The sequence below is a fragment of the Emydura macquarii genome, unplaced genomic scaffold (assembly GCF_026122565.2).
Source record: "Emydura macquarii macquarii isolate MOO-44397 ecotype Brisbane River unplaced genomic scaffold, CSIRO-AGI_Emac_v2 contig_2924, whole genome shotgun sequence".
NCBI classification, from domain to species: Eukaryota; Metazoa; Chordata; order Testudines; family Chelidae; genus Emydura; species Emydura macquarii.
Window position 1 is genome coordinate 2108713 of NW_027133061.1, and position 13303 is coordinate 2122015.

General features: G+C 54.3%; 1 protein-coding gene across 6 annotated transcripts; it reads right to left on the reverse strand.

Annotated features, from left to right (window-relative positions):
- Window positions 1–898: 898 nt before the first annotated feature.
- Window positions 899–9771, reverse strand: LOC137167328 (toll-like receptor 2). 6 transcript variants are annotated; one of them, XR_010924090.1, is made up of 4 exons: window positions 9296–9771; window positions 7369–7490; window positions 6598–6710; window positions 899–1033 (listed from the first exon to the last, which is right to left on the reverse strand). XR_010924090.1 is itself a non-coding variant. In XM_067569426.1 (4 exons), the coding sequence occupies exon 4, from the start codon at window positions 5402–5404 to the stop codon at window positions 2897–2899; it is 2508 nt and encodes an 835-aa protein (XP_067425527.1). In that variant the 5' UTR covers window positions 5405–5430; window positions 6598–6710; window positions 7369–7490; window positions 9296–9771. The 6 variants fall into 6 exon arrangements, 3 of the variants coding, with proteins under 3 accessions (XP_067425527.1, XP_067425528.1, XP_067425529.1); XM_067569426.1 differs by lacking the exon at window positions 899–1033 and adding an exon at window positions 2897–5430; XM_067569427.1 differs by lacking the exons at window positions 899–1033; window positions 7369–7490 and adding an exon at window positions 2897–5430.
- Between the last annotated feature and the right edge of the window lie 3532 nt (window positions 9772–13303).

Below are 13303 nucleotides of genomic sequence, written 5' to 3' on the forward strand. Positions count from 1 at the left end.
GGCGCTTGGGGGACTTGCTGTGAAAGGTAGGAGACTCTGCGCCCTAGACTCAGGGGGGAGTCTGGATTCTGGCTGCCACGTATGGACTGTGCCCCCCACTTGGCTTCCCTCTAGTCCATTCCAGCCCTTCCCCCTCCTGCCAGAGTCACCTCCCTGCCCCCTCCGCCCCAGGCCTGCTCGGTTTTTATCCTAGGGCAGCTGGGAGCAGAGGTGTGATGCAATGTTGCCCCCGCGTGGAGGACTATCCACCCCAGGGAGGGCTGGGAGTTGTTCTCCCAACCGGGGAAGGAGAAGGTTCTTTTCCAAGCCACGCTGGGATCCTGCTTGGAACGGACACCTGGGGAAACAGGATGCCAAGGCAGACAAGGCAACTCACCCGCTCCCTGCAAACCCAGCACGGGGAAAGCCTGTCCCAGCAGCACGGGCCCGGGGACAGACAAGCTGCTGCCTTGAGAGGTCTTTGCAGGTCAGGTGTCCTCTCCCCACCACGTCCCACATAGCACCGGCTTCCTCTCCTGTTCCAACCGACCTGAAAAACCACCAAGCCCAGGCGGTCGGCCGGCAAACTCTCGACGCCACGTTGCCAGCGAGTCAGCCCGGATTGTTTCCAGGCGGGCATCGGGTGACTTTTGAACACCGAGCATTGAGTTAGAGCTACCGACCCCTCCGCTTCAGAACCGGCGCGGTCTGCTCTGGCTGCGAAGGAATTTCTGCCGTCCCCACGTTAGTCTGCAGCGCTGCATAAGTGATGTATTCACAAGTATCCCCATCCACGTGCACACACCCTGCTTTATACGCCCCCTCCACACACACACACACACACACACACACACACACACACACACACACACACAAAGTGTCCCACTTAAAAACCACTGTGCAGCCATGCTAGGAAAAACATTCTTTTATTAAATATAAAAAGTCAGCAACATGCTGTACGTCACTTGGAAAGGCGATGCCTCATCAATTTGCATCTCCAATGTACACAGGCTCCCGTGTGGAGCCAAAGTCGTCATACTTCTGAAACCTTTACCTTTAAAACAAACAAAAAAACCTCACACCACTTTGTTTCCAAGAAAGCACATTTAACGTCTGAATTTGAAGACGGCTAATTTGAAATACTTCGCACCTTATATACATTTGTTCTCACACGTAGTCACACTGCCCTCTCGCCTCCCCCACCCCCAGCCTATATCATCAGGAGCCTAGTAACGCAGGTCAGCTTGAGACGCCAGAAATGGATCACACCAAGGGAACCCCTCTGCTTTCCAGCGTGCGTTGCAATGCAGAATTGCGATGCAAGGGGGGAGTCTCACAGGAGATTTCTTGGCTCTGGGGCAAAGATCCCCGAAGGAGCAGGGCAGGTTAACCCTGTGGCATCAAATTAGTGAGCTGAAATGAAGTAAGTCACCTCTAATGGGCACTTGGGGTTAAAAGTACAGCATAAATGCACAACAGAAATGCCTGCTCCCCCTCTCTGGCTCCACAAAGCCAGCTCCGACAGACTCAATTTGCAGTTTCAAGCACAAACTGCCCCTTCCCATCAGCGACCTCATCTACCCAGCCACATCACCGGGCAGATGGAAGATTTTTGCCACCAGAACACCACTGGCAGTTTTGTCAATGGTACGAGACTCCAGCTCGTTCGGCTAGTGCAGCTAAGAGTTTGAGGTCAAGAAAACAAGCAGATTTTTGTCAGAGACGTACCTGGAGCAGATAAAGGCGCGTATCTCAGCTGCTGTCAGCGATCAGAAGTGCGCTTTAACGCAGGGATCTCAGGTTGGGGCTGCTTAGGAGCGGATCCCAACAGAAAGAACGCAACAGCCGTGGTTCTACACAACGGAAGTTTCTGCACTACAGTCAACTTCTCCTACACAGATGGAGGCGGGGGGTGAAACTCACTAAGGCTGTTCTCGGTGGTGGCAGATGACCGAACAAGGAGCAACGGTCTCAAGTTGCAGGGCGGGAGGTCTAGGTTGGACATTAGGAAAAAGTTTTTTACTAGGAGGGTGGTGAAGCATTGGAATGGGTTACCTAGGGAGGTGGTGGAATCTCCATCCTTAGAGGTTTTTAAGGTGAGGCTTGACAAAGCCCTGGTTGGGATGATATAGCTGAGGTTAGTCCTGCTTTGAGCAGGGGGTTGGACTAGATACCTCCTGAGGTCCCTTCCAACTCTAATATTCTATGATTCTAAAGGGTCAGCACAGGTCGTACGCAGCACTGAAGTCCTCGAGGGGGTAACAGGTGGGACACAAGGCGGCTTGCGCTGCACAGGGGTGAGTTTCACTAAGACGATAAAGTGCACGAGTCCCAGCAAAGTTGTGTCCTTCCATTACGACTTGCCTCGCAATACTGTCGCTGGTTAAACCTTCAGGAGGAACGGGAGGTGGCCGGATTACGTAAACGGTTGGCTACGCTCTTGGGGTTTGCCTTGCCCGGCAGCCTCGTTTCAACCTAGAACAGGGTGGCTCCTTCCTCCCAGACCAGGAGCGTAGGGTCTCCCATCGCTCAGTGGATAAACAGGTCGCATTATGTCTTGATTTTCAAGTGCCCAACTTGACGCTTTGAAAGGGCCCCAATTTCCTGAGGGCAGATGCTCAGCGCTGTCTAGAAGGGGGCCCCTTTAAGAGGGGTCTCAAACTGGGCCTTTCAAATCATCGCTCCTTTCTGACCAATCTTGGTCTTGCGAATTAGTAGCCACTGATTCCTTCCATTGTGTTTGACCAGAGTCCGTAGGGAAAGGGATCCTGGAGAACTGGCCAGGAACCGGAGCAACGTTCTTCGCACCGCACACGCAGAGCATGATGCAGGCACACGGAGTCACGATGCACGTTAAAGCGCTCGTGCGAGGCAAATGAAAATCAGGGGCAGATGTCGCGTGGAGCCCCAGCCACTGCTAGCTCCCAGGGGCATCCACAGCATCAACGGCAGTGTCCTCTTCAGGCAGACTGCCCCCCACCTCGTCCAACCCCACCTCAACGCAGCTCAGCGATTCCCGATCCTGGCTGGGATCGGCTGCTCCCGGTTTCCCCAGCACGTTCCTGAGCTGGATCCAGAAGAACGGCTGCCGGCTGGGCTCGGAAGGCCATTCCAGGTAGGTTTTGGAATTCAGCATCTTCCGGAGCTTGCAGAACTTGTTGGGCAGGCTCTGGGGATCGATGGCCTCCTTCACCACGAGGATGACGTCCTCGTAGCCCAGGCCGACGGCCCGCTGGTGGGCGAAGTACAGCTCGTAGTTGCACCACTCGCTGTCGACGAAGCTGCGGGAGAGGACGAAGATGACCTTGCAGCTGTTCTCGATGTTCTCGATGATGTTGTCGATGATCCACCTGCCCGGCGTGAAGTCCCGCTCGTGGATGCAGACGCGGTACGGGGGCCGGGCGTGCTCCAAGCGCTGGAGCAGCTCCTGCCTCACCCAGGCGGCATCCGAGCAACTGTAAGAGACGAAGGCGTGGTAGGCGTAGGCCCGAGCGGGCTGAGCGTGGCGGGCGCGGTACTTCGACCGGACGATGCGGTAGGTGGCTTGCAGATACCACGGTACGTCGAACCTCCAACACAGCACCATAGTCGCAATGATCACAGCCGCAGTCACGGAGACAGAGATGGCCACCACCACCCTGACGTCGCACTCCGTCAGCCCTGGGGTGTAGGCAGCCACGCCTAGGTCCAGCAGGGACTCCGGGTGATAGCACGTCCAGTCCCATGGCCAGTCCAGCAGGGTGAGCTTACCCTTCCCCCGAGTCTCCTGCAGGAAGCCGTAGAGGTCGCAGGTGCAGTGGTAGGGGTTGTTGCCCGCCTTGAGGGCGGTGAGCCGTGGCATGTTGACGAAGGAGCCTTCGCTGATGACGCCAAAGGAGTTGCCGTCCATGGCCAGCATTCGCAAGCTGGGGCACTTCCACTCGGAGGGGATGAACTTGATTTTGTTCCCGCTCAGCTTCAGCTCCTGGAGGTCACGGCAGCGGGCAAAGTAGCTCATCTCCAACCGGTCCAGCTCGGAGTAGGACAGGTCCAGGTAGCGAAGGGTGATGGGCAGGCACTTGAAGATTGCCATGGTAACCGCATTGTGGTCCAAGGCCAGCCAGACCAGGCCGGGATTCCACTGGCACGCCGTCTCACTCAAGCCCCCGATGTGGTTGTAGCTGGCGTTGATATGGGTAAGGCGAGGCCAATTGGCCGTGAGCTTCGCCACTACGGCCAGGCTGGTCAGCTCGTTCTTGGCCACGAAGAACCGCTCCAATTTGGGCATGACGTCCTGGTAACTGCAGCCCTGGTTGTAGATGTAGGCGTCCTTCAGCCGGTTGTTGGAGATGTCCAAGGTCACCACGTTGCGCATCTCGTCCCAGCTGTCGCAGGGCACGAAGTTGAAGTTGACGTTGAGAATGGAGAGGTTGGTAACGCCGCTGAACCAGGTGAAGGTCCAGTCGAAGCGCAGGATGTCGGGGTTGCTGATGTCCTGCAACAGCAAGCTGTCGAGGGTCAGGTTGGTGACACCCACTTCCGAGCCATTCCACTGAGGAGAGCGGGCAAAGTCAATGGCGATCAGGGAGACGTCCTGGATACGGGACTTCTGGACATTGAGCAGTGCCAGGCGCAACAGGTTCTCATTGAACTTGCCCCGGTAGAAGACCAGCTTCCTGGCTCCCACCTCAGCCAAGCCGGAGAAGGGATCGGTGGAGCTGGTGTAGTAGGTGAACTCAAAGAGGTTGCGGAAGCGGAGATACTGCACTGGCTTACCCTTCAGGTCCCTCAGCATCATGGGCAAGGCCTTGGCGTTCTTGTCCAGGGCGATGTCGCACCACAGGGCTGTGGTGTTGAGTGCTGAGAAAGCCCCCTCTTGATATTCCAGCAGGCTGGATGCCGTCTTCAGGGCAAACTTCTGCAAGGTTATATCCTTCAGCGGGAGGAAGTCCCCCCTGCGGACCGTCTGGATCATTAACCCACCCATGGAGAACTCCTGCAGGTTCCTCAGCGTGCTGAAGACCTCGTCCAGAGTTGAGCGCGGGTACAAGTTATTGGACATCTCCAGCCGCCTCAGTTTCCTCAGTGGCCTCAGGGCCGGCGATGGAATCTGGTGCAGGGAGTTGTTGAACAGGCTGAGCTCCTCCAGCAAGACGTTGGAGGCGAAGGAGTTTGCCGCAATGCGCGAGATGTTGTTGTAGCCCAGGTCCAAGCTCCGTAGCTGGGTCAGGGCCGAGAAGTCCCTTGCGGTGATCTCCTGGATTCTGTTATACGAGAGATCCAGTCTTAGGAGGATGGAGGGAAGGTTCTGGGGAACTCGGTTCAGGTTCTGGCCCTTGCATGTGGCGGTTTGGTTGTCCGGGGTTACAAGACATGGGTCGGCCCAGTTTGCCAGTCCCACGATCGCCATGCACAAAGCTACGCATGCGCCAGCCAGTGGGGGCATGGTCTTCTCGTCACATGTTTGTTCACCTGAAAGATGGAGAGAATAGGACGTCCTGTGAAATGCCCTCGAACGGTGCTTTCCGAGACCTGTTCGCATGCTAACGTTAACCTAGAGAGCAGAGGCCTCTAATGCCCCACCATACAGTTCAGCTTGGCCGAGGAGAACTGCGCTGATGGGTTACCCCCACTTCGCTTCAGCAATTGGACATTTCAGGCGGCGCTGACCACTCTAGACCAGCCCATGGAGACATCCAGTTCAGCATCCTGGAACAAGCCATCGGCCTGTAATCCAACATCCCATTCCTGCCTCCCCCCCCCAGATTTAACTATTAACCCACTTCATTCCCCCCTACCGCCTTCCTGCCCTCCAGGACAGCCAACAGCACCTCTACCCCCATCTCCTCATAGACTCTAAGGGCAGAAGGAACCAATATGATCATCTGGTCTGACCTCCTGCACGACGCAGGCCACAGATCCTCACCACCCACTCCTGTAACAGCCCCTAACCTAGGATTGAGTTGTTGAAGTCCTTAAATTATGGTTTAAAGACTTCAAGGTACAAAGAATCCACCAGCAAGTGAGCTGTGCCCCATGCTACAGAAGAAGGCGAAACCCCCCCCAGGGTCTCTGCCAATCTGCCCCGGGGGAATACTCCTTCCCAACCCCAAATATGGCGAGCAGCTAAACCCTGAGCCTGTGGGCAAGACTCACCAGCCAGACAGCTGGAAAGAATTCTCTGTAGTAACTCAGAACCCACCCATCCAACCTCCCTTCACAGGCCATTGGGCATATTTACTGCTAGTAGTCAAAGATCAATCAGTTGCCAAATGAGGCTGTCCCATCATACCAACCCCTCCATAAACTCAGTCTGGAAGCCAGCTAGGTTTTTTGCCCCCGCTTCTCTCCTTGGAAGGCTGCTCCAGAACCTCACTCCTCTGATGGTTGGAAGCCTTCGTCTAATTTCAAGAGCCAGTGGCCCATGCAGTTCAGTATCCTCCGCCTCCTACCGTTCTCGGTTAGATCACCTGGACCCTGGGCGGAGACTAGACGTTAGCCACTCCCTCCCGGCACGTCACTTCCCCCGTCTCAGACAATTCCGTGGTGCCGGTTACCATGTCAGAGGTTACTCACGTTATTGCCCAGGCTAACAGAACCCTACCGCTTTGCTCAACAACGGGCGAGAATGCCACTTACAGAGCAAGAGGCCCTGCTGTTGCTGTCAGGCGCTGCCCCTCAGGTGACGGATGGCGAGCCCAGCACAGTGCTGTAGGGGGCTCTGGTACCTTCCATGCCAGCCCCGGACCGTCCTAGATCCAGAGAGAAGGAGCAGTTTACTGGAGGCAGGTAGTAACAGAAGATGAATCCACGGGGCTCACCGGCCACCCTGCTAGCTACGTGTCAGGGAGACAAGTTGCGTCTCAGGCCCCACCATCTTCCATGCAACACTGGAAGAACACGGCAGCCAGTCACTGGGAGGGAGGTTTTCAGAAAGTACAAACGGGAGGACGCTAAACCTCAAGGAAGCTAGGTCAATGCCCTGATACTCGCTACGGAAAATGCTGCCCATGGTGTTCTGAGTGTGTCCTGCTGCTCAGTGACGTGGGAAGAGGCTACGTCAGAGTGAAAGGCGCAGCTTCGTCATCACTTGGGATGTGTCTTCACTGCAACAGATAGCATGAGTTAATGCCCTTGAGTTACCCCACTCACGCTAGCCTCGCTCAAGGCAGAAGGAGCACCCTGCTTCCCATTCGAGCTACACAATAAATCCCGCATCTGGGCAGGGGGCTAGACTAGATTATCCTTGTGGTGCCTTCTAGCCCGATGGTTCTCTGAATCTACACTGATGAGGTGGTGTAACTCAAACATCTCCACTGCATTAGATGGGCCAGCGAGCTGAAACTTAAAGCCCCACTTACAACCCAAGTGAGTGATTGGTGTGTGGACAGGAGTCGGGTTAGGGCAAACCTCCAGTTATAGCTGGGACTAACAACACAGGGAAGATAAGCCCTTGGAGTCTTTACATCCAGATGGGACATCTAGGAGACCCGCTCGAACTGAACCAGAAGTTGTGGAGTTTCGTTCAAGACCTGTTTGGGCAAAAGATGGGCTTGTCGAGAGTGGCAGGAAACGGAGCATACAACACACACACACACACACACACACACACACACACACACGACCTTGAAAACATCAGATTTTGGCCACTGAACTTTTGGCCCCCCAAAAACTTGGCTTTTTTAAAAAAATAAATAAATAAAAAATTAAAACCCAAGCTCCGTTAAAGACGAATGAACTGAAAACAAAGTTAAAGATTTCCTGGAGGTTTGAGATGATAGGTCAGATTCTGTGGTCTGGGCTATGCAGGAGGTCAAGCTCCAGGACCATAAAACGACCCTCTCTGGCCTTGAAATCCAGCTGCGCTTGGTGCTTTTACAAGTCTTGAGAAGGCACTCGCTTTAGGGTTGCAGGTGCAACTTTCTTCCCAGAGGATGGCGAGTTTTAAGCACTTTCCGAGAGCACAGCGTCTTGAAGCATTAATTAGGACTTGGGTACGTGTGGCTGGGTACTCAGCTTATTCCTGAGTAACTGCAGGCAGCGATTCTCATTCCAGAATAAGTGCTTTATTCCTGTTCAGCGAAACTCCTGGGTTTCCCTAAACAGGAACAATCTCGTTCTGGAATAAGATATGGTGCTCCTCAGGAAGGCCATGTGTACACAAGCCCTTAAACCCCCACTGAAATGCAGCCACTTCTGGAGTGGAACGAGAAGAAAAAAAACCAGCCACAGTGCTCGCCCATGTAATTGTACAAGCTTACCCTTCTCCTGTATCCCTCAACTGCCCTATTGTTTGCTCTCCGCTCGGTACATGCTTTTAGACAGTAAGCAGTTTAGGGCAGGGCTTGGTACTGCACATATACAATGGGCTCCCTGCTAAAATCCTGATATTTGCCTCTATTCACAATATCAGGTCGTTTTACTTCAACTTCAGCTGCCCTTCATTCATTTAGACTGCACACCGGGCACTCCATCATAGTAAGTTACACTGGCCAGTAACAGTTCCCACAGCCAGATTCCTTCAGTGTCTTGCCACTTTTACAATGCAGCCACTTGTTCCCAGTGTTTTCTGGCCGTGTCTCTCATCCCGTCCAGTTTCACAATAGTTCCAGCTCCAGTCACGGTAGCAAACCCAGAAAGCTTTCCGGGGTCCTCGGAGATGAAAGACACTGGATACGTTGATGTGAATTACAAAATGCCAGTTCCGAGTTATCTTCAATTAGATCCAGCTTACACACATAAAACCCTGTATTACCTTCCTACAACTAGCCCCTCCCCTCCTGTGATTTTTTTTAAAGTCAGACCAAAAGCATCAGTATTGTCTCTACAAAGCAGAGGCTTTTTGCTAAAGGGATTAGTCAAAAGCCCAGTTTTCTGGGGAGTTAAAAAAAACCAAAAAACCGTTTTGATGAAAAACTCAACCAGCGCCAATATTTGTATAGTACCAGTGTTGTGAAATCCGCAGAGTTTCCATCACCACTCTTAAGCTGTGTGGATCCAATTTTTGTTTACTGGATCATCACCTGACTGCCGAGGACTCTAGTAAACGTTCTCCAGACCAATTGTAAACCCTACAGGGAACAGGATTTCAGCTGCCAGCTATTTGACGGCTCATGCCATGGTTTTACAGAAACCGAGGTTAGTGAGACATGAAGGGAAATGCAGGCTGAATAGCATGACGCTGCAGGACAGACAGCACGAGACTAGAGGCAGGATAGCCCACTGGTTAGAGCCCCGCACGGGGGTCAGGAGCCCGGGTTCTAGTCCCAGCTCTGACTCCTTGGGTCAGCCACTGCCTCAGTTTCCCCCTCTCTCAGGCAGGGCTAACACTACTCACCTCTGGGAGGGCTATGGAGAGCAGTCGGAGGCGGTGGTTTTTCAGAATTCGCTTTTAGGCAGGTGGTGTAGACAGGACGGGCGGGCAGAGAGACGGGACGATTCCTCCCCTGCTCGCTTTCCGAGGCACCTTGTAGCTCCCGTCGGCCAGACCCAGCGGGGGAACCGCACGCCAGGGCGGCGTGGGAGGCTTTTAAACGCTTCCCACCCTGCGCTCCGCTTCATCTTCAGCCGCGACTCCGGAGCTCCCACCCCGCCCCGTGTGAACGGGATCCTCCCCCAGCCCGGAATCCAGGCGTTCGGCAAAGGCGGTCCAGAAATCCCACTGGCTCGCGGTGGCCTGGAGCCGGAGTGGCCCCGGGGCCGGAGGCGAGCGTCGGGCCCTGGCTGATCGGTGTCAGCCCGTTACCGCGTCCAGGGGCCGCCAGCCGGGACTCCCCGCGGGCCCGGCCGTGCTGATGCCGCCTCTCGGAGCTGCGCTGGGTTGGGCTGGACGAGGAGGATTTCTAGGCTCCGGAGGGTGGGGTTGCATCTCCCTCTTAAAGAGACAGCGCGCCCGGTATTTGTGTTTTCTCTTCCCTTCTCCCAGCCCCGGAATCAACCAGCCACGCTGCAGAGCGGGCTTGTATTTCTCGGCTTCACGCTTTTGCCAGCCTCCCAGAAAAGCACCCAGAAGATCCCCGGTTGGTGTTGTGTATTGCTCATAGGGGGCCGCCCGGGGTCCCGCTGTGCTAGGTGCTGTACAGACAGAGACTGACCCTGCCGGGAGGACAGAGGGGGGAAAAGACCCAGAGAGGGGAAGAGCCCAGCGGGTCAGCAGCAAAGCTGGGAACAGAACCCAGGTCTCCTGGGCCACAGCTCAGTGCACTAGAGGCTACGAGGCCGCCCCCCGCCTGCAAAACTCTCTCTGCATATTGCCTTTCCCCACTAACTCGCTCAGTATCCCCTCTCCAATGCTGGCTGCTTCAGCACAAGATCCCCAGACAGGCTTCCCGGCCTGTAGGGAAGTTCCTTCCTAATCCCTCACCAGTTAGTGGCTCCTGCCCTGGAGCCTGGGGGTTTACAGCTGTCACAGGGCAACTGGCCCTTTCAGGGGAGATGGACCCAGCTCCATTCGTGGGGAGGCTGGGGGGCTGGCCCTTCAGGCTGGTGTGCATCGGTCCTTTGAGACCAGTTGAGGCAGCCCTGCAGCTCACAGGAAGCTTTGTTAAAAAGGGTATCCCTCTAATGATTGGGGGAGGAGGTATTCTCATCTGTTTATACAAACAGTCCCTTAATTCTAAAGTCCTGGCTGTAACCATACCCTGCAGCAGGGTGTTCCACAGATTAATTATGCATTGTGGCTAATGATTGCTTTCCATCCCGAGCCCTCAGTAAAATGCCCCGAGATCTACTCTGCTCTGTTAACAGCTCGAAATAATTACTTCGAAGGCGAGCTCTCCGGAGCAGGTCCTGTCTTTTTGCTCTGTGTTTGCACAGCACCTGGCACCCCAGACCCGGCTCCCTCAGTCCAGGACAGCACCGCAATATAAATAAACAATCCCTGCATAAGCTGTTCCAATGGCCAATGACACTGGATTTTGACAGTTTGCATGGCGAATGGGCAGTCAGCTCAGGGTTAAGAGGCTGCAAAACCAACACCCTGCAGTAGGAACTTGGGAGCCATAAAGAACTGTTTACTCAGGGCTGCATGGAGAGCTGAGGACAAGGACAGAAATCATAACAGGCATAAGGATTTTTGCCTGAAGCTGTCTCCGCTCCCCGCGCCAGAACAAACAAATGAATTCCTTACTGGAACTGAAACTGCCAAGCTGCCAAAAACTTGAATGCTGGATGGATTTACCCCCAGCCCTTTAGGTCTATAAATGCCTGACATTCCTCACCTGCATGGCAGTGCCCGCGCTCTGGACCAAGTGCACACCAACTATTTCAGCTTGTCCAGACCATGGTTTTCGGTCTGCCAGCTGGTGCGCCCTGCCTCCAGTTGTAAGTGGGCATGCACTAACATGCTGCAAAGTTTATGCTGTCCTGCTGTAACAGGCAGCGTGGTCTTCCAGCCCCAAATCCAAAGGGCTCCCTACCGTCCCATGATCCACATGGCCGTCAGCCGCTTCTGAGATTGCCAGGTAGTGCCCAGTTTTGTGATGCACCAGGGGAGGGCGAGGATTAGAGCAAACAGAGGTAAATCTGTCCGCACAGCGCAGGTGTGTTTAACCTCACTTCCCAGGCTGAGTCAGCCCTCAGAAGCCGTCATGCTGAGGTCTGATTATAATCCATTGTTTGGGTTTACTCCATGCTGCATGTCAGCCAGGGCTGGTCAGTGGCCTATATGGAATGAGTTTGGCAGGACTCAGCCTGGTCATCCATGGCACAAAAACCCCATCACAAGGACTGGCACCAGTTGGCTCTCCTTGCTCTCAGCTCCAGGAGAGGCCAAGGACTGGATGAACCACAGAGGCTGAGCCCTTCTCTCCAGGGCAAGGGCACGTCCCATCAGTGGAAGCCAGCCCTCCCTCCCCCGGCCCAGTATCTGTTGCCACCCTGGCTTCGCTGCTGCGGTGGCCCCACAAGCTGTGAAATGGGCCAGCGCATCTCACCAGTGCTGGGGCCGCTTACACACACGGGAACAGACTGACTCACCTGAGAAGAGTCTGCTCTGATCTCACACCAAGATCCAGCTAGAAACTGAAACCAGACAGATTCAGACTAGAAACAATGCCTCATTTTAACAGTGAGGGTAGCTAACCTTCGGAACAGCTAACCCTAGGGGTCGGGGGCATTCGCCAACACTGGAAGTCTCGAAACCAAGACTGGCCGTCTTTAAGAGACACGCTCTAGTGCAATCAGACTTTGTGAACTGGACGCAGGAGCGGCTGTGTGACAGTCTCTGGCTTGTGCTGTACTGGAGGTCAGACTATGGGTTTGTCTATACTTGGAAATTAACCAAAAGAGCTACTCCGGAATAGTTATTTGGTATAACGCCCCTTGTGCACACTTATTCCAGGGTAAACCCACATACGGGCTTCTACCAAAACTGTACTTCTCTTTTGGTAAGTTTCCCAGTGTAGATGAGCCCCAGATGGTCGTAACAGTCCCTTCGGGCGGTACAGTCTATGCATCTGAGACGGAGGGGGACGCACTCTCCCTCCCCTTAGGAGCAGGCTGGAATTGATTTCCAGAAGGGCAGCGTTCATTGTTGACTTGTCTGGCCAGGAGGTCCGGTGTTCCTTTCCCTTATCTCTACCAGTCAGGAAGTCAGTCCTCAGACTGGATTTATGTTGCTTTCTCAGTTTCTGCAAAGTTTCTAGATAAAGCTGCCCAAACATTCCTGGGCAAGTAGAAATCACACGTGTGTGTGTGGCCATGTCTGTCCGTGTGTGTGTGTGTCCCACCTCAACCACAACAGCCTACTACTTACAGCTCAAGAGGAAGGTCTTGTGCTGCCAGGGCTTTAATTGTTGAGGCTATTTAGGCATTGAAACCTGCAGACAGGCACCGCGTGGAATTTTCCCAAAGCGCCGAGGCACCCGACTCCCATTGAAACCTCACTAAGTACCTGAAGAACTTGGTCCCGATGATCCTTTCTCGGTCCCTGCTGTCGACTGGACTAGAGCGTGCACACACGTTAACATGGCCATGATTTGTTGGCAGTTCTTGGCCAGCTAAACAGAGCAGCTAGACAGCGACTAGCATCCACCCCTAGGGAGAGCGAGAAGGGTGAGGATTCGGTTTCTTCTGGAGCAAAGAGGGAGGATCATCCTTTAGGACCGTAGACATTTAAGACAGATCTAGTTGTGGCTCTTCAAATTCCAGCGAGGGCGGGATACAGCACCGGGGCAAAGGCAACCTTCAGAGGACTGGGTCCAGTTTCTCACGGCTGTCCCACCAGCTAGTTTCTGGTGTGTTCGGCACAGAAATCCCACCGCCCTGGGCCAACAAAGTATTGCAGTGAGAAGGCGTTGTGATTATTGATGGGACTCCAGATTTCGACAGCCCCGTCTGTGGGAAA

Coding starts and splice junctions, on each gene's coding strand:
- LOC137167328 (XM_067569427.1), bottom strand. CDS start 5,404: ATGCCCCCACTGGCTGGCGCATGCGTAGCTTTGTGCATGGCGATCGTG.